Below are 21,750 nucleotides of genomic sequence, written 5' to 3'. Positions count from 1 at the left end.
TTTAAATATATTTTCGTGAACGGAAGTGCCAGTTCTCTCAGATTTCGGGAGGTACACTGTAGTTCCAGACTCTAGCATTCAGAGATTGTGGAATAGTTGTCTGGCTACGCGAGACTACATTGGCACGGACAGAGGCCGTTTCCGTGTCCGTTCTATACCAGATCTCCAACCTGCAAAGTGAATTGATCCCAGTCCCAGGTTCGTTGCACACGCATGCGCAAATTGACGTGACTTGCTGGAGAAGACGAGACGCTTTTCGGCTCCATAAATATACACCGTAAAAATAGCACGGATTAAGCTGACACAAACACACAGTGGAACAATTCAAAAGCACTTTATTAGAAAACTTAACTAATAACACTTGTGTATGTTAATCTGACCTTAGTAGTTTATGTTTTCTTCTTGAACATGGCCATGGGTCTATGGCAGGTTATTTAATATGGGATTTTGACAGCTGCTCTCGACAGTAGCCTACCGAATCTTTTACCGGAACGCCGTTCAGGACCGTTCCTGCCCACTTTTACCCCTGGCTACTTCGCAGTGCAGTTCCGTAGTTCATCTAGAGACAGGGAGACAGATAGATAGACAGACAGACAGACAGACAGACAATGAAAGGCACTTTTAATATTCATAACAGGAAAACAATAAATAGTGTGTGTGTGCACGTGCGTGCGTGCGTGCGTGCGTGTGTGTGCGTGTGCTCTAACCAGAAACTTGTTGTATTTTAGGTATCAAGTTGTCCCAGAACTGACACCATTTAGCTTCCATTCTCCTCCCTGTCTCTAGAGGCCTGTAGTTCAGAGTAACATACTCTTGCTTCTCCGGAGTGGAAATGGGCCAATCACTACCTCCGATGGATGGGTTCCTGACAGGCAACAGCAGAGAAACAATGGTAACCATGAGTCATTTAGATCAGTGGTTCTCCTACATTTTCATGTCAAGGACCCCCTAATTGATATGTATTTGGCCCATAGACTGTAAAAAAGAATGGACAAAGCCACTCCCCTGCTTTCTACAGAACGAAAATGAAGCCGATAGTTCAGGAACATGCATTCCTCCATCGTTAATATATACAGTTGGCCACGCCGGAACTCAAACGCTATTGGTTAAGACCAGACACGTGACCAGCGAACCGGAAAACACCCCCAAAAATGCTATTGGTTGGGTAGCTTGTCAATCAAGAGCAGGGGCGGGGAATGAATGCTATTGGTTGTGTAGGTTGTCAATCAAATCATCCCGCCCCTCCTGGAGCATAGCCTACTTTATCGTCAATTTTAGAATAAATGGGACCATAATTTAGCAAAACGCATATCATGATGATTGAAAGGAGACTTTAAACTAGCGACTGGAAGCATATAGAATTTATGACAATTTTTATTACGGTAAGAAAATCGAGTCTAAAGTTTGTCAAAAACCCATTCACTTGCGCTAAAATAAATTCTTTCTGACACTTCAGGTCGGCGCAGGGTAAAACAGCGCCACTCTGGCCATTCATAAGCTTCCGTGTTGGCCTCATCGTAAATATCCAAGCCTTGCCCCTTGATTTGGCCCCGGACACCTGCTTGAAAATATTTTGTGATGCATTGTGAGCTTTTGATACTGACATGATACTGACATGATACTGACATGATACTGACATGATATTGACCATGATACTGACCAAGATACTGACCACGATACTGACATGATACTGACCATGATACTGACATGATACTGACCAAGATACTGACCAAGATACTGACATGATACTGACATGATACTGACCATGATACTGACCATGATACTGACATGATACTGACCATGATACTGACCATGATACTGACCACGATACTGACATGATACTGACCACGATACTGACCATGATACTGACCATGATACTGACAAGTGACCATGATACTGACCATGATACTGACATGATACTGACCATAATACTGACATGATACTGACCGTACATATTTCACTTTAAACCCTTCTGAGGACAACGTCTACTCTGGCTTTTGTGTGCACCCCAGACAGTTCTTGAGTTGCTCGATTCAATATTTATTTGGTATTCATTTCATCAGACACGCCTTGAACCATGTTAGACTCATTGTAAACAAAAGTCCCTGGTTCTAGTGACTGATATTGTCCTAATGTGTAAGGCTGTGTTTTTTCAATAACCCTTTTCCTTTATTTAATTTTTTGAAGCGCTTTAAAGTAAAATACAATAAATAAGTGTATCAACTCTTCCTCATTTTCCCCCTGAAACCCACTCAAGGAACCATGGTGATCCCTGGACCCCACTTTGAGAGGCAATGCTATACACGTACAACACCAATCAATGTCATCCCACCTTGAATGTATACTGTTTGAATACTGTATAGTGGGAGCAATATAAAAGTCTCCCCACTGTGGGATTTTAGTAGACAAACCATCAAAGTATCAATATATCCACAGTGCATTGACCAAGGCATTTATGTTATACTAAAACAGAGGTATTGTTACGTATGAATCTCCATTATGCACAAAATATGATAAGAATTATTACATTAATACAAATATGATATTGGATGGATGGATGGATGGATGGGTGGGTGAATGTTTACCCTGTTCGGGCGAAGTTGGCCCATTGTTTCATTAACTTCTTGCTCATGGTCACTTCCTCCTGTGTGTGTCCCAGGGTTCCCTTCAATGGCATTCCGAAGACAAACTCGATCTCAGAGCCATGCATAGCACCCATCCACTTTGGCCAGGGGCTGGTGGAGGCATAGTGGTTAAACTGGTAGAGGCGGGGTTTCCCTCCATGTTCTGCATACCTGGGAGAGGAGGTGACCATATTGTATTACTTTGACTCTAGACTTGGGGAGTTTAAAGAAGACAACTGCACAGCATGCACACTTTTGGGCGGTGTAACCGCCCCTATATGTGAGGTTTGGACATCGACATTCGCTGCACTCTGATTGGCCACCATTGTACCCCCCTAACCCTGCACCGTGATTGGCCACCATTGTACACCCTAGTGGAATTCCACATGTCTCCCTATACTCCATAAAGCTGTCCAAGGTACCCACAGCAAGTGCTATCAAATCCTAAGAAATTGAACTGGGATTCAAAATGATGACTTTGTGATGGCTCTCCCTAACTTCAAGGCTTCCTAAAATCAACAGAGTAGGCTGGATCAGTTACCTGAGACTGAAGTCTAAGACAGGACAAGCGAAGTACTGGTCTCCAACCAGGTGACCCAAATGGTCTCGAAGTGTGGTGCCATTATTCTCATCTGCCCAATCTGTGTAGAGGAAAGCAGCTGTCTCCACTGTGACATTACTGGCTCCGGGCATTGCAAGGGCAACCCCATCCAGGAAGTCCCTCCTACTGATCAGACTCTCACCTTGGACGTCATCAAATCCTGGCATTCCATACATTAGGAAGTAGGTTGCTTCATCTAGGGCGACGCCAATCAGTAAATCTGTCTTCAGGAAGTTGCCAGTGCGAAGAAGCACCTTTATGAGTGATAACAAAATAAGAGTTTGCTTTTACAAATTTTAAATGTGTCAGTTTTTAGGGGGACCTATCAATGTAGTATTGATTATTTTGGATCCAGCTATAGAAGTTTGTTTCAAGCTCAACCTAAATGTGTGCTTGCTATAACATGCTTCAGATTCCCATTCAAAACATGCACATTTGAAAGTACACAACATCCACTACATTTCAACATGCGGAAACACCAACATCATCTTCCTAATGCTTCAACACACCTTTACTGTGAAGCACTGTTGCATGGCCCACCCACGTACAGTATTTGTACGCCCACACATTGCAATATCACCCTTGCAGAAACTGCACCTACTTCTGGTTCAGCTGGTAGGAAGTTGTTATCTACAGTTGGCCCGAAGGGCAGGCCTAGGACAGTTGGCCCGTAGGGCAGGCCTAGGAACTCTGATAGAGAAACTTCATATTGCTGGTTTATGATGACCTCCGGGTCTGCCTTCTGCAGACACGCCTCCAGATCAGCTGCAGGGGAGAGCGGGCAGCCTAGCAGCCGTCCAAGACTCACAGACCTGAGAAAAGAGATGAAAGAGAGGAAATGACAGAGAGGAGTGAGAGTGCGGAGGAGAGAGGGAGGGAAGGAGGAAGGAAAGATGACGACATTGGGGAAATTGAGAGAGAGGGAACGTGGAAGGGTGAGAGACAGATGAAAGGTAAGGAAACGAGAGAGAAGAGAGAAAAGAGGAAGGGATGTAAATGAAGAAAGGGGGGTGGAAACAGGGAGAGGGCGGAAGATGAATGAGAGCAGTATGAGCCATGGTATGAGCCATAATTGTGTTTGCATGCATCTGAGAACAGTGTTTGAGACGTGTGTGTCACTACTTCTGAATAATAATGAACTGTCTTCCTCTCTTCAACACGGTTGAATAGCTGAAGAGAGGGTTTACATTTCTTCTGACTGAGTGTCCTTCTCTTAATGAGCATGGATGTTTTTTTCACCTTTGTTTGCTACCCGGTACACTCTATCTATGAATCATTAATTCTAATTGTGAGTGTATTCGTATCGGTCATATACTTCAATGAATTAGGAGACAGAATTATGATGTGGTGTGAGTGAGTGAGTGAGTGACAGACAGACAGACAGACAGACAGACAGACAGACAGACAGACAGACAGACAGACAGACAGACAGACAGACAGACAGACAGACAGACAGACAGACAGACAGTACAGACTGGCTGAATGAATGAGTTCACAGCTGATTCAACTGACGAACCAGCACACAACATAATGTAGACTACTGTTACCTCTCCCAGGCCTTGATCTGACTGAGAAAGGCCCAGGGTGCAGTAGGGGCACCACTTTGCATCACTGCTCTCTGAAAGAGTCCATGGCTGCCCGGGGAAAGAAGGTGGTAGCCAACAGATGCTGCCCCAGCGCCCTGCCCAAACAAGGTCACCTGGACATACAGTAACAGCAAGGCTTTCTTTACCTTATACTTTTGTTTCCCCCAAATGATTTCCCCCGTGAAAAGTCTTATATTGCTGATGCATGGTGTTAAAATAGTTAATTATATTTATGGTAAATTAAAATATATTAAATCTGCATTAATAAATTACATTATGGACAAGGATTGAAATAAACAATGAATAAAAAGCGGTACCTTAGAGGGGTCCCCTCCAAAAGCAGCAATATTGTCCGTTACCCAGCGGAGAGCCAGTTTCTGGTCTAGTAGACCTGCATTTCCACGAATAGACTTGCTCTCAGGAAGTGACAGGAAACCCAGTGCTCCGACTCTGTCACAGATCAAAAACAGTGGTTACAGTATGTGCAAATACAGTATACCAGTCAGTCAGTTTGGACACAACTATTCATTGAAATTTATTGAAATGTATTTATTGAAATTTATTGAACATTTTCTGGCACAGGATGCAATCCTCTACGCCAGACTCAACACAATATAAATATTTCTTTTCAAATTGCGACATTCACAATTAACAATGTACTACCCTTCAACCCACCCACCCCACCCCCCACATACAATCCCCCACTATACATAGGTACACACATAATTTCATTTTCACATCAAAAAAAAAAAAATCTGTTGGTTAACCAGTCTATGAAGTTACAAGCCAGTCCTATAATTGTACAGAAAGTCTTTTGATGGCCAGAATTTGTCAAGTCTATTCTTGAAGGTATTGACTGAAGGAGCCTGGACCACTTCCTCTGGAAGTTTGTTCCATGTTCTTACAGCTCGAATTGTAAAGAAATTCTTTCTCTTTTCAGAGTTACAGTTTAGTTGTAGCAATTTTAGGGAATTCGCTCTCAACTCGTACCTATTGTCCCAGAAGTGGACAATATGCTAGGCTGTGAAGTCATATATCTGGTGAACAAGTTTATAGACCTCAATCATATCTCCTCTGTGTCTCCTATATACTAACGTTGGTAACTGTAAATGTCTTAGCCTTCCTTCATATGACATTTCTTTCAGGCCTGGAATTAATTTAGTAGCCCTTCTCTGAACCTTCTAAATTTTCTCTATATATTTGATTTTATAAGGACACCAGACTGAGCTTGCAAGTTCAAGATGAGACCTCACCAAGGATTTGTATAGTGGTATAAATAGTTATTTGCGTAAATTTAAAAAAGTTCTTCTGATTATCGCCAACATGGAATTTGCTTTTTTTCACTTTTTCAGATTTGTGTGTTTGAAATTCTAATGAATTGTCAACGACAGCTCCTATGTCCTTTTCTTCCTCTATTTGATGAATCACCAAATCTCCAACTGTATTGTTGGCCAAGTTGGCACTTGTTTTCCCAATGTGTAATTGTTTACATTTGTCTGGATTTAATTTCAATAGCCACCTGTCCCACCAATTGCTAGTACTCTGGAGATCTGCTTGAAGTTGAGCTATGTCAGTGTCCTTGGTAATAATTCTAAATATTTTCGTGTCATCCGCAAAAAGGTAGGCATCAGATTGTATCACACTTGGTAAATCATTTATGTAAATAACAAAAAGCACAGGGCCTAATACGGATCCCTGTGGGACTCCAGAGGTCACTGCCTTCCAATCTGAAGTGGCTCCATTAACCACCACCTGCTGTTTCCTGTTACTAAGAAAATCTTGTATCCAACTGATAACTCTGTCATCTATGCAGTAGGACCTTAATTTTGATATTAATCTCTTATGGGGAACTTTATCAAAAGCTTTTTGGAAGTCCATATATATGCAATCAACTGACTCTCCTGTATCTAAAGCTGCTGACCATTTATCAAGAACCGTGAGAAGTTGGAGTGTGGTCGATCTTCCAGATATAAAACCATACTATTTGTTACTTAAGAGCTTATTGGACTTCATATGATCTACAATGTATGCCCTAATTAATTTTTCCATTGTTTTACATAACACAGATGTCAGACTAACAGGTCTGTAATTCCCTGCTATTGCCCTACTTCCTTTCTTGAAAATTGCACTGATCTGTGCCTCTTTCCAACCACAAGGTACAGTTGCTTCCTCCAAAGTGTTATTAAATAGCATTGTTACTGGTTCAGCAATCACACTAGCTAGTTCCTTTACAATCCTAGGATGTATTGCATCAGGCCCTGGAGATTTGTAAATGTTCATGCTCTGTAGCAGTTTTTTGGTGTCCTCAGTGGTTATTATAAGACGTTCTGTGTGCTGAACTTCCACTCTTGGCAGTTCAGGTATCACATGCCCTTCAGGTTCAATCACAAATACACTGCTAAAATAATCTGAGAGTATTTCATCTTTTTGAGAGTCCTTCTCTGTTTTTGGGGAGTTCTTGTTTTCCTGGTTAACATGTAGATCTCCTACTGCTGTTTTAATTTTTGTCCTTTTGTTAATGTAGTCCCAAATAACTTTTGGTTTGTGTTTAGATTGTCTTGCTAAGTCTTCTTCATATAGATTTCTTAAATTCCGGGTTCTCGATCTCACACAATTTCTAACTCTCCGATATTCTTTTTGTACCTCTGGGTCTTTACTTTTTATAGCCTTTCTTGCAAGAGAGTTTTTTTCCTTAATTTTTGTTTTTGTAATACTGTCTAAGGGAAAGTTGTGCTTCCTATTCAATGGCATGCTCTTGATATTTGGCACATATTTATCCTCTGTTTCTTTCAACTTCAACTTTAATAATCTCCATTTATTGTCTACATCATAGTCAGAGAAATAATTTTTCCAATCAAATATTTCCAATTCTCTAATTGCTGCCTCAAAATTCCCCTTATTGTAATTTTTTCTTATTTTTTCGTTTTTCTTAATTTTTGTACAACATATGACCTTAAACAGCAAAACACAGTGATCGCTTTTACCTAATGGGCTTAGATATTGAACATCCTCAACCATATTTTCCTCATTTGTGAATATAAGATCCAACACATGTGGTGTGTCACACCCTCTCCACCTTGTTGGTTCCAGAACATGTTGAAACAACAATGGATTCTGAACACAGTCCAAAAACTTATTGTCTAATGTAGCTCCATCTCCCTTTGCATCAAGCAAATTCCAATCTATATTTGGCAAATTAAAATCTCCCATAAATAATTCATGTAAATGCTTCCTAGATGACACTTCCTCCATTAAAACCAGAAGATTTTCGTTATAGTCTCTGTACCACTGTCAGAAGGTGACCTATAGATTAAACCCACAAGCATAGACTCTTTGTTGTTACATTTTATCTCCACAAAAATATTCTCTTAGAACTCTGTCACTAATGTAACTTCCTTGACGTCTAATGACCTATGAATATAAAGCAGCAGTCCTCTACCTACGTCATTGTCAATATTCTTGGAAAAAATATTATAACCTTCTACGTCATCCAAATTAAAATCCACTGGATGCATTCTGTGCTTCGATTTTTTTTGGTTTAACTTCGGTAATACCAATAATATGAATAAGTGGGAGCACTTTCAAACGAGCAGTAAATTCATGCATTTTGTTATGGAGTTGGTCCGCATTTGTATATAAACCCAAGATACTTTCTAAGGGGGGAAATTTACCGTCCTGCTGTGTCTGGGGTGCAAGTTCATGTTCATGATCAAGTCAATCCGTCTTGGGGATTCTCACCACTCTCCTAGCCCAGGGAGGGCCCCGGACTTTGTAGGTGGATTCCCCAGATGATTTTCGCGTCTTTTCCTTCGCCTCTTCATACAGCTCCTTCTCTTTCTCTCTCTCTCTCAGTCCTTGTAAGGTCATTTGCAATTCTTATGTTTTGATACTTCTCCGTTTGATGTAACGCGGAGATCTTCCTGAACAAGTTGGTCTTTAGTTCCATGCTCTGCAGCGTGACCAGAACGGGTCTGCCGGATCTTTCTGGGTCCTCCGTGCCTCCGCTGTTATGTTTTCCAATCTGTGTCACTCTCGCAAATGACTCTGTCAGTTTTGAATACGTCCCTTACAACTTCCATATCTTTTTGTTGGCGCTCTTCTCCGCTGTCCTCCAGGCTTTGCTCCTTTATACCAAACACCACAATATTTCTTTCCCTTGATTTGCACTCGTCTATCTCCGTCAGGACACTGTTAAAGGCCAGTGATTTTTCCTTTGGGTCGGCATTTTTCTCAATTTCAGTCGCTCCTGAATGATATCAAGAAGACTCTCTTCTCCAACTTCGACTCCAACTCACGCAGCCGCTCAAGTTGTTGAGTACTTAGTTGGCATTTCTCTTCCATCATTTGTTCCACCGCAATGCTCTTTTCCACGCTTTCTTCACAATGTAGACAAAACCACATTATGCCTGTGTCTTGTTTCTGCAGGATCGCATACTCCATGTCATCCTTCTTTAAGCACGTTATGCAGTAGTTTTTCTTACATCGTTTACAGATCAGTGACTTTTTGTCCTGACCACCTGTGGGGGTTTGGCAAAGTTGTCCACCTGTGCTCCAAAGCCGACCAGTGACTTCTCCCCCACGCCATTCTCCGTATTACTTGATCTCGTTCCAATGTGATTACCACTTGCGCTTCCTTTTACTTTGTTTTTATCGCCCATATTTCTCCTTCAGATCTAGTGAAGTGCTTAGTTATTCAACTACACTTATTTCACTTTTAAACTAAAAGAATTAAAGCCGCACTCAGCCGAAAAACCTCCCGGCCGCCATCTTGAAACGGTTGTGTTAGCTGTCCCCTAACACAACCGTTGAATGTTTTTTCTTTCATTATTTCGGCCTGGTGAGAGTATGTTTTACCCCCTGTCTGTCCGTCCGTCCGTGTGTGTGTCTGTCGCCCCCTCCGTCTGCGGACAGCTGATCTCCGCCACCGTTGGCATGATCGCGGCCAAACTGTGCACACACACACTCCCTGGATTCCAGAGCAGAACCTCTGCCCCACATGTTTCACATGGGCCTCCACCACCAGGAGGCCGATTTGTGCGAAGCACATTTTTTGATAGTACTCCTACAGATTTTGTCCAAAAATCTCGCAAATCAGTACACAGTATCTGTTTTTCATATTTTTCATATTCCATCCTGATTGGCTAAGATTGGCTTCCAAAGTTTGCAGGACTACTCCGTTTTGAACAAAGTGCCTCAAATCATGAACACAGCATGCAATTTCCATGAAATTTCACACACACATTCCCACTAGGCCGAGGAAGAAATGCCACTAGATTTTTTTCAAATCAGCCTCATGGCGGCGCTATAACAGGAATATTGCTTTTACCTAAAACTGCACCAATCTGTGTACAACTTTGTATGCACTATCTCCAGAGGCCAAGGAAAAACCTTTGCCCTGCATTTTTCACATTTGCCTTTTATAGCGCCACAAGGAGGCCGACTTATGTAAAACATTTTTTTGATATTAAGCCTTCAGATTGTATCCAAATTTCACACAAATCGGCAGACATGATCTGTCATGTGAACAAGACGGATCTGTTTGATTTTTCATATTCCATCCTGATTGGCTAAGATTAACATCTAAAGTTTGCAGTAGTGTCCCGTTTTTTTTTTTTTTTTATACATTTAGCATATGTCAAAAGTCATTACATATGAAGTCACCCCCATTTTTTTTCTTTTACACAACACGAGAAAAACCAAAAGACAACATGCGGTCCCCCCCAAACAGAAAACAACAAATACGGAGTGGCCCGTTTTCAACAAAGTGACGCAAAGCGTCCGATTGCGCTGAAACTTTGCATGCAGATTCGCACTACGTTGAGGAACAAATGCCACCCTTTTAACATATCCCTATTATAGCGCCACCAGGAGGCTGATTTTTGCAACAATTTTCTTTTTTATATTACTCCTACAAATTGTCTCCAAACATCATGCAAATCGGTACACATTATTTCTGTAGTCAAGTGATCAAGATGGTTTCATCTGATTTTTCCTATTCCATCCTGATTGGCGAATTCCGAACATTGCTGATCCACATTAACCTACCTGACCTGGCGGAGACCTGTGCTCCGAGAAGCACTTTTTCTATTAATGTAATAATAATAATAATAATATATCAGAGTTATATAGTACTCAATTGCTTTACACAATGCCTTACCTGTAATTCATCGACACCACAATCACACCTTCTGACTGGCTCAGGAAGCGACCGTCATATATATCCAGAGAGGAAGTTCCTGTGCTGAACCCGCCTCCATGGATCCAGACCAGTACAGGAGCCAGTGGGGAGGCCATGGTGTGGTTGACTCGTGGTGACCAGACATTGAGGTAGAGACAGTCCTCACTCAGGTAGGTGTTGTGGTTCCACATCTCTGTCCCACGGAACCCTGGGAAGAATAAACAAATCAACAAGATGGAATAAGGCAGTTGAGCTAATTGATTGACTGACTGACGGCCTGACGGACTGGCTGACTGACTGACTGACTGACAATCAACTGTTGGCGTCAGGGCTGACAGGCTTGCAGACCTGTGTGTGTGTGTGTGTGTGTGTGTGTGTGTGTGTGTGTGTGTGTGTGTGTGTGTGTGTGTGTGTGTGTGTGTGTGTGTGTGTGTGTGTGTGCGCGCGCGCGCGCGTGCGTGCATGCGTACGTGCGTGCGTGCACGTGTGTGCGCGTGCGTGCGTGCACGTGTGTGCGCGTGCGTGCGTGTGTGCATGCGTGTGTGTGTGCGTGTGTGTGCGTTTGTGCTTGCATGCGTGTACGTATGCAACACGTTATCCTTCATTTCAGTAGGGACACATACAGCAAAACAGTGTTTATGTTACACATGTACATATATATAGCCATGAATGTGTGTTTCTTGTCTTGTACCTGGAAACTTCACATCAGCAAGCTGGTAACAGGAATCTGGGAACCACATGGCATCTTTGACCCCCTTCCACCCTCCTGCTGGTTCAGGAGCGCGGAATCTCAGTTCACCCACCGGGGCTTTTCCATAGGGAATCCCCAGGAACGCCCTGACGGCCTCGTCCTCGGCCTCGTCCTCGACCTCGACCTCGGCCTTGTGCTGCGTGGAGACTAGTTTACCTCTGATCCTTCCGTTAGGCGTGTTGACCACAAGGTCGTCCTGAGCAGCTACCAAAGAGCCGAGGAAGAGGAGCAACTGGATGTGTACTAAAATGGCCATGTGGGATGATTGGAGCCTGCTGGGAGGAAGCACACACAGACGAAAGTCTGGTTTATACCGCGTCGTACAACAGTGTCAATCACCAAAAGTAGCCGAACTACAAACGCACAGCACGTCAGGATGTGACATGTTGAGAGCTTGTAGATCGGTTATTTTCGCCGTCATGCAGCGGTGTACAAATTAACCACATGAATCACATGAACCCCAGCATCCCCATTCTGTTTTTGGGGACAAGATTTGGTGTATATTGAAAAAGAACGCACCAAGTACAGTGCAATTGAGGTCTGTTTTACCAAGTGGTTAAGCGTAATTCAATTCAATTCAATCTTTATTTCAGACCCAAGGGGGATCCATATCACAATAAAATAAATAAGACTGACACAGAGATTTAAAAAAGCAGACGTGGATGGCTAGGAGCTTTCCGGATATATTTAGAGAACAGTTGCATTGTCGTAAACATGGTGTAACATTATACTGTACACAGCTGAAGCAACCCACTGCAGTACAAAAGGAACAGTTGCATCATGAAGTTTTATCATTCCTCTCTCACTTACGTTCCTACTTGAAGTTACATGTGACGCACTAGAACCTACAGTAAGTGTGAATTGTGGTTTACAAAGACTCAAAGCTTTTGACTCAAAACATAAACAGGCATTGCACTGATGTTACTGTATTATACTGCACTATATATATATATATATATATATATATATATACAGTATATATATATATCTTTATCTATATCTCTCTCTGTCCCCACACACACACACACACACACACACACACACACACACACACACACACACACACACACACACACACACACACACACACACACACACACACACACAGACACACCATCAAAGTTCAACATCCTTGTTTACAGGAATGGACTACTTGCAGTGGTGTAAAGTAACTAAGTACAATTTTCATTTACTTTTACTTTTTCCAGTTGTCACCACTTTTACTTCTACTCCACAATACTGTATCTCACTCAGAGGCAAATATTGTACTTTTCCTCCATTACAATTATTTGAAAACTGTAGTTACTAGTTACTTGATTATTATTACAAAACATACATTAACCACTTCAGCCCTTATTTCGGCCATTTGAAAATAGCAGATCTACAAGCTCACAATGCGTTGCAATGCAACGTATGACCCAGGTAGGATGGGTAAATTACTTCAGACTTCAGTGCTCTATTTATAACAATTAATAGACATGTCAACACGCCTCCAGCTTAACGCTCCGCTGGCACAAAGTTACAGCACTGGTTCCCAAACACTGGGTCGGGACCAATTTGGGTCACGAGTAAATATCCCTTAACATTTTGTTTTTTTATTATTATTATTATTATTACACTTACCCTTATTATTATTATTATTATTATTATTATTATTATTATTATTATTATTATTATTTACATATAATTATTATTATTATTATTATAACAGCTTTTTTCCCCCCATGAATTCAAAACAAATTCAATGATTGTTTTAAATGAACATAAATAGGCCTATCAAAGACATAAATTACAAAACAAATGTTTAAAAGTAGTGAAAATAGCTCGAGCTTGTAGATCTGCTATTTTCACTAGCTTGGGTGCTGGGAGTGTGTTACAGGATTAAGACGCACTTGGAGAGTGTTGTGACCGCAGCAGAGCGCAGTGCGCACACAGCTGCACGAAAGCATGATGGAACAACTTTGAATATACAGCCATACTGTAACATTCATCCAGTAGTGTAAAGTAACTAAGTAGGATACATTTACTCAAGTATTGTTCTTAAGTACAATTGTGAGGTACTTTTACTTACTAGAGTATTTCCAAATTTCTGTAGTAGGCTACTTTTACTTCTACTCCACTACATCTCAGAGGCAAATGTTGTACCTATGAGTTAATAGTTACTTTGTAGATTTTGATTCGGCTAATATTACAAAAACACACATTAAACACTTCAGCTCTATACATTTCGGCCATTTGAAAATAGCCGATCTACAAGCTTACAATGCGTCCCCAATCATCTTAATAGCCTAGAAACCCAGCAATGACCCAGCAATGATGACCCCATACCTTCTCTGTCACGTTGTTTGAGCAGTGTTAGGGAGAGCAACATCTAACAGGGTGGCATGCAGCTTTTGATTTTTGGCATGGGGTTAGGTATGGCTATTTACCTGTTTCCTACAGTAGGCTGTGTGTTTTCCACTTCCTGTCGATTTGATGCAATGAAATCCAATGAAACTGGTCCGATGACCAATGACACCCATAGCCACAGAAACCTAGATACCTCATTGGCCTCTGCAGTTCATTGGAGCGACATGCTGGGTATGGTGGCCACCATATTTCCGGGGGGAATGGGCACTGGCCAATCACAGCGTGTTGACTACTGGCCAACCACAGCGCGTCTTTTCCAGGACTTGTCAGAATCTAGTTGTCCCGCCCCCACCTGCCTCTGATTGGCCTACTGAACGCCCCCTTCTGTGACGCACACGTAAATTTCCAGCTGCCCCCCAGAAGCGGAAGCGCGTCCGCCATTCACACGCTTCAGAGCCAAAGGAGGTGTCTATGCTTATATGTCTATGCCCATAGCCTCATTTATGCTATAGTCTATCGCTTTTTGCCATGTCATTATGACAACCACCCCCCCTTTAGCTGAACCCTGACCCCTAGCTGACGCTTCTGTTAACATAAAGGAAGAAGGCACTGTGGGTCAATCACATGTCAGATAAAGTTCAGTGACTCTCTATCGACTCAGTAGACAGTTTTAGTTCCACATCATTTAGACATCATTTGATTAAACATCATTTGATTAGACATTTAAAATGACAGCATATTTCAAAGCAAAGCTAGGTTATCTTGTCCCTTCTTCGTAATATACTTACCCATAATTAAGTATATTACGAAGAAGGTAAAGAAACTGGGGTTACTAACCTCTAGTTTCTCTTCAGCACTTTAGACTGGAACAGCCTTTAATATATAGCCAGTGATGGAAAAAGTACTCACATTTCGTACTTACTGTAGGTAAATGCAGAAATATTCTGTTACATGTAAGTCCGGAATTAAAATGTACTTGAGTAAAAGTAGCGGAATACAAATCTTTTGAAAATAGCTGATCTACAAGCTCACAATGCATCGCACCACAACGTATTGTGAGCTTGTAGATCTGCTATAAATGTATAGGGCTGAAGTGGTTGCTGTACGTTTTGTAATAATCAAAATCGACAAAGTAATTAGTAATTAATTATAATAACAAAATAATTAATTATAATGTTTTCGCATAATTGTAGTGGGAGTAAAAAGTACAATATTTGCCTCTGAGATGTTTAGTGGAGTAGAAGTAAAAGTACTGGAAATGTATACTTGAATAAATGTACTTAGTTACCACCACTGAATCAGCCTACAACAAACATATTTAAGGAAGGAAAGAACCCCACTGAACCCTTACATATCTTCTCTGTCAAGTTGTGTGAGGAATATGTATTAATAAGTACGTCTAATTCTAATAAAATAAAGGTCCATGTAGTCTGGGAGGCATCGCCTCGGAGCTTGGACAGCAGGGGCGCGCGGCCACTGCGTTCTGATTCAAATCAACAGCCAATGAAGAAAAGGGGGCGGGATCCACATGCAGTGGGTGTTGCATGTAAATAGGAGCGACGGGAAGCAATTTCCCCTTTAGAAATTGCGGCCGCCATTGTTGTGTACTGCTGTTTGCCTCTCGTCGGACTGTTTAGACGAGTTGCACAGCTCTCAGACCGGTAAGAGGCGTGTCCGCTCTGATTCTGAGCGTAAGTTACATCCCGACCACAAATACCAGGGCTCTGGCGCAGAAGTTCCTCGCCTCTCCCGTTTGTATGCGAGAGCTGGCGAGAACTTCTGGGAACTCAGATTAAGGTCCATGTGATCTGACGGCCCGGGCCCCCGAAGTCCCGGGCCCGTAGGCCTACACGGACGCTCCGCCACTGGGGTGGTATGTGGACAATAAGTGACGGTGTGACAGTGCCACCCTCTGATCCAAATTCACTGATAGATCGTCTATTTCCGGCGAGGAGCGACACCGTGCATGACGGAGTATAGAGTCAAAAGTGACACAGATGTTATTAACGATTTAATTGTGTTTTTGGCATTGGACATAGAAACATAATGAATACAATTTCTATTTCTGTTTGGTTTTTAACCTTCACAATCACAAATTGCACAGGGCAGATATGACAAATAACTTGGATATAGCCTACAAAGAAATTATTTACACATTTAATAATTTACATGTAAACATAGCAGAAATAGATGATCTACAAGCTTACAACGCGTCACTAAGTGACTTGTAGATCTGCTATTTCTACGTTTTTTAATATTTCAAAATGTGTGAACATTTTCAACATCGAAACGATTATAATGATTATGCAAAAATAATTGTGATTATCTCAAATAATTGCGATTAGATGATTATTTAATAATTGTTTCAGGCCTAATGACAGGTGCATGTGGTCAACAGGACACAGGCTGCTGTTAGCTGTGGTCCATAGCCAGAGTTGAGCAGTATTTGAAATAGACCTACATGTATTTGAAATACGTATTTGAAATAATAGGTATAATTCTCTATTTCTCTGTATGTCTTTATCTCTCTCTCAATGAAACAAACGTCAACCAGCTTAAAAGTGAGCAATGCAACTCAGAAACAGTGTTGCCATGTCCGCTTATTGTAAGCGACTCTGGACTTGTTGTTCTGCCACACCTTGGACCTCTACAGGCAACAATCACAAAACTTGAGAACAGATGTGTCGAAATACCATCGCAGACTCAAATTAGCCACACATTTTGGAGCTGGAAACGACACGGAAATTCCACGCTTCCATCTTCCATCCTACTGGGAACCAGACAATGACAAACTACCGGACAGCCTAAAGCAATTGATCCAGATGGACAGAGCCACAGTACAAAATGTACCAGGACACCTGAAAGAAAAGAATAACATCACAACAGATCAGGTGAGAGCTCTAAGATCATTAGCTAACAACCAGGACATTGTGATTAAGCCTGCGGACAAAGGGAGTCGTATAGTCATTCTGGACAGACAACAATATGTTTTTGAGGGTTTAAGACAGTTGAATAACTCAAATCACTATGTGGAATTGGAAGCACCCATTTTTGAACAAACAGCAATAGAAGTGAGAGGAATCATTACAAAGTTAAGGGAGAAAAAGTTTATAGACCATAAACAAGAAAAATACCTACGGGGCGAAAATTCCCCTAGGGCTAGAGTCCTTTATCTTCTACCCAAAATCCACAAGGACCCAAACAGCTGGACTATTCCTTATGAAATTCCACCTGCACGCCCAATTGTCTCGGATTGTAACTCAGAAACATATGCCACAGCAGAATATATTGAGTTCTACTTAAACCCACTATCTGTAAAACACCCAAGCTATATTAAGGATACATATGACTTTATTGACAAAATAAAAAACATCACGGTTCCTCAGGGTGCCTTCCTGTTCTCAATAGATGTTGATAGCCTGTATACCAATATAAATACATTAGCGGGAATGAAAGCAATCAGAGATATCTTTAAAAAGTATCCTGACAGTCAAAGACCAGACGCAGAATTATTGGAACTACTAGAATTAAATTTGACCAAAAACGACTTCTCATTTGATGGGAAAACCTTCCTTCAGATCAGTGGAACAGCCATGGGAAAGAAATTTGCGCCATCCTACGCAAATATATATTTGGCTTTATGGGAAGAAACAGCCCTTCAAAAATGCAGATTCAAACCCACACATTATTTTAGGTTTCTAGATGATATTTTTGGAGTATTTGAGCACTCCACAGAGGAATTTGAGCAGTTCATACAAGTCTTAAACACACATTCATGCCTCAATAACAGTGAAATATGTCACAAACAAAGAACACATTGATTTTTTGGATGTTACAGTCTTCAAAGGGAAAGATTTTAACACCACCGGCAAACTGGATTCAAAGGTGTTTTTTAAGGAGACTGATACACATGCACTGCTCCACAAGACATCCTTCCATCCAACCCATTGTTTCGCAGGAATAGTCAAGTCACAACTCCTACGTTTCAAGAGAATCTGCACACAAAAAGCAGATTTTGAAAATGCCTGCAAAACTCTATTCACAGCATTAAGGAAACGGAAGTGAAAGTAAGGAATGAGAAACCCACACTAGCCTTAGTAACCACATTTTCTAGCCAAAGTTTATTGGCAAACAGAGCCATCAAAAGACATTTTGAAAACAGGGGAGGAAACCTCCTACAGAACTTTAAGATCATTTCGGCCTATAGGAAAAACAAAAATCTGAAAGACTACTTGATCCACAGCAAATTGAAGCCATGGAACCAAGTAGCACGGGCAAGGCCTAACTACTTTAGCCCGAAACAAACGGTTATAAACAGGACAAACAAAAACATTATTAGCCTAAAACAGAACATCACATACAACACCAGAAATTGTGTTTATCTGATTACTTGCCAAGTGTGTGGATTACAGTATGTAGGAGAGACAAGCAACTCCATAGCAATTAGAATAAGCCAACACAGGTACACCATTAATAATGAAAAAGATACCCATTTATTAATTGTTCAACACTTTATGACACATGGGATTGATGCCATAAAAGTATGCGGCCTGGAATACAATGACCGCTGGACAATTGGGCAGAGAAGATTCCATGAAAAAGAATGGATTACAAGACTTAGCACAAAATATCCAGGGGGTCTAAACTTCTAAACTGCAACTGAACTGAAACTATCCACATATTCTTACTAACCTAAACAATGGAGTGGATCACCTACATCAACCACAGAGTTGAGTGGGAGATCTCATTGTTGAGTTAATGAGAATATTAATGGGGACACATTGATACCAAGAGCCATCAACAATTGGACCATCAGCAGGGAGCTAATTGTCTTCCAAATTGGAGGTGTGAACACCAGAACTGTGGATAGGCTAACTGGGTTCAAAGACTGTATCTTTCTAGCATCTATCCCTGGGTCATAAAATATAGTGTAAACACATCTTTAAATGGAATTAAGAAATAATTCTAATCCGAGGGTATGCGACTACCCTAACTCAGAAAATAGACGCCTCTGCCCTACACAGTCTAATAGAAAGCACAAAGCCTTAATAACAGAAATAGTCTGCCTCATCCAGGCAGTTGGCCAATAGTCACTTTGAGTGACAGTTGGGACAAACGCAGTCAGTGGGACAAACGCAGTCCGCACCAAAAATATTTACGATTCTGTCCCTATCTGTACATAACTCGGACGGCGCTGATTCGTCTAGCAGACCATCGGCTGGTCGTCGCGGGCACTCGCGGCTGGAGGCGCTCGGGCGCGACTCCTCAGCCTCAAGGGTTAGGGTTAGGGTTAGGGTCTGCTGAGTCGGCACGCCTCCGTCATGGTCCAAAACTATACTTTATCGGCTTTATAATTTTAAATTATAGTGTAAACACATCTTTAAATGGAATTAAGAAATAGTTTTAATCCGAGGGTATGCGGTTACCTTAACTCAGAGATTAGACGCCTCTGCCCTGCACAGTCTGAGAGAAATCACATAACCTTAATAACAGAAATAGTCTAGATAAGCTTAATTAATTGCAAAACATGACACCCCTTATCCAAAACAGATGGCGAATGCATTCTTCTCTTTATAGGACCTACACAAGTAATAAAATTACCTGTGAGACCTTTATGAATTGAGCCTCACAGTCAGCAGTCAGTCAGTCAGTCAGTCAGTCAGTCAGTCACTTAGCTAGTTAGTAAATAACTAATAGTTGCTAACTAATTAACTAACTAACTAAATAACATCATGGGGTAAAAACACAACATTGATGTAAATCATTGAACTAATACAATGATAAATGTTAACAGTGTGTTCACTTTAACATCTGACTCCGTTCATCCGTTTGTATTCAACGGTTTATGTCGCCCTCATGTGGACAAAATGAATAAATACAAGTGGAAGTCATTAATAGATCAACATTTTACTCAGTTAATAAAATAAGAACAAGATGACGCAATATGGCACTAGTTTCTACCATATAGCTGTTAAGATCTACGAGCTCACAATGAGACGCATTCTGAGCTTGTAGATCTGCTATTTTCGGCGACACCGTCATAGAACAGAGCATAAAGTAAACATTAAAACAAATTTATTTTGAAAAAAGAGCGGAAGCGTTCGAGTTGCATTTGATGAGAGACTTCACACGTGACGTGGTTTTATTTTGACGAGAAAACGAAAGTGCTCTCGTGGCGTATGATGTGAAGCTTGATCCATGGTGTAAGGGAAATGCAGTCCTGACGGTGCGTTTTAACAGTGGGCGATTCAGGAGAGTATTCTCCGGAAGTGCATTATAGCCTATGTCTATGAGAGCCGGCAACTACTGGCGATAGCTGCGCGAAGAGGCGAATTGGGCGGAGGGACGATGTTGATCTGAAAAGATGGATTTTATTTATCTTTTGGACGATTTCGTCCGGCGATCGTCGGGAGAGTCGCCCGCTGTTAAAACCTACTGTTAGAATGTAGTCCTTCTAGCGACACATGGTGTATGGAACATGTAATTCTTAGAATGTGGTTCTTCTAGCGACCCATGGTGCATGGATCATGTACAGTAGTTCTTAGAATGTAGTTCTTCTAGTGACCCATGGTGTATGGAACATGTAGTTCTTAAGTGTAGTCCTTGTGGCCACAATAGATATATATAAAGGCTAGATGACTCACCTGCGCTGCTGGCCAAGAACGGAGCGCTGCTGGAGAACGACTTAGCCACATGGCGGCCATCTTGCAACAGTCATTCATAACATTATGTCTATGGCCATATAATATTGAAATAACCATAGCGTGCTCAATTTTCATCCGATTTTCAAACGGTTTGGTTTGTTGCAAACACCAAAGACGTAGTTATGATACTGCATACTTAATGTTATTTTCATATAAAATCCATGATTATAATTATAAGCATGCAGTATCATAACTACATATTTGGTGTTTACAACAAACCAAACCGTTTGAAAATCGGATGAAAATTGAGCACGCTATGGTTATTTCAATAATACATGGCCATAGACATAATGTTATGAATGACTGTTGCAAGATGGCCGCGGTTGAGCTACGCTTGCGACGCCCCCTTGAGCCATCTAGCCTTTATCCACCTGTTTCTTGGCTGTGTGTTTTCCACTTCCTGTCGGATTTCATTGGATATCATTAGTCATCTGACCGGTTTCATTGGATTTCATTGGATCAAAAGACAGGAAGTGGAACACAGTGAAAAGCCTAGGAAACAGGTGGATATATCTATGGTGGCCACATCCGGTTTTATTTTGAAGAAAAAATGGAAGTGCTCACGTGGTTTTCGATGTCAAGCATGACACTAAATCCGGTTTTACTTTGAAGAGAAAACGGAAAAGCCTACAAGGTTACTAACGTGCCACTTTGACGCAGCCAGTTAGGATGTTGACATTCAGGCTGCTCTGTTCTACGACGGGGTGACAGTAGTCTTGCGTAGCCAGACAACTATTCCACAATCTCTGAATGCTATATAGAGTCTGGAACTACAACTCTCGAAATCCGAGAGAGCTCAGCTGGCACTTCCGTTCACGAAAATATATTTTAAAATATCTTTACATTCTATTATTTTATTTCCATTTCTGCTAAGCAGCAAGCTAAATATACTTAGATGATTTGAGGTTTAAATATATTTTTGTGAACGGAAGTGCCAGTTTCCTCTCTCGGATTTCA

General features: G+C 41.4%; 1 protein-coding gene across 1 annotated transcript; it reads right to left on the bottom strand.

The window, feature by feature from the left end:
- Positions 1-478: 478 nt before the first annotated feature.
- On the bottom strand, positions 479-20,793 carry LOC311034496 (acetylcholinesterase-like; the record flags this gene model as incomplete). Its single annotated transcript, XM_084042375.1, has 11 exons — positions 479-559; positions 708-865; positions 2,586-2,795; positions 3,166-3,479; positions 3,827-4,037; positions 4,773-4,924; positions 5,129-5,261; positions 10,969-11,197; positions 11,681-12,015; positions 16,940-16,947; positions 20,734-20,793. The coding sequence occupies 11 exons, from the start codon at positions 20,791-20,793 to the stop codon at positions 531-533; spliced, it is 1,839 nt and encodes a 612-aa protein (XP_083898501.1). The 3' UTR covers positions 479-530.
- Positions 20,794-21,750: the final 957 nt, after the last annotated feature.

Source organism: Gymnoscopelus microlampas, assembly GCF_963454915.1.
Source record: "Gymnoscopelus microlampas genome assembly, chromosome: 19".
NCBI classification, from domain to species: domain Eukaryota; kingdom Metazoa; phylum Chordata; class Actinopteri; order Myctophiformes; family Myctophidae; genus Gymnoscopelus; species Gymnoscopelus microlampas.
Note: the sequence above shows the minus strand (reverse complement) of the source record. Positions and strands in the feature narration are given on the sequence as shown.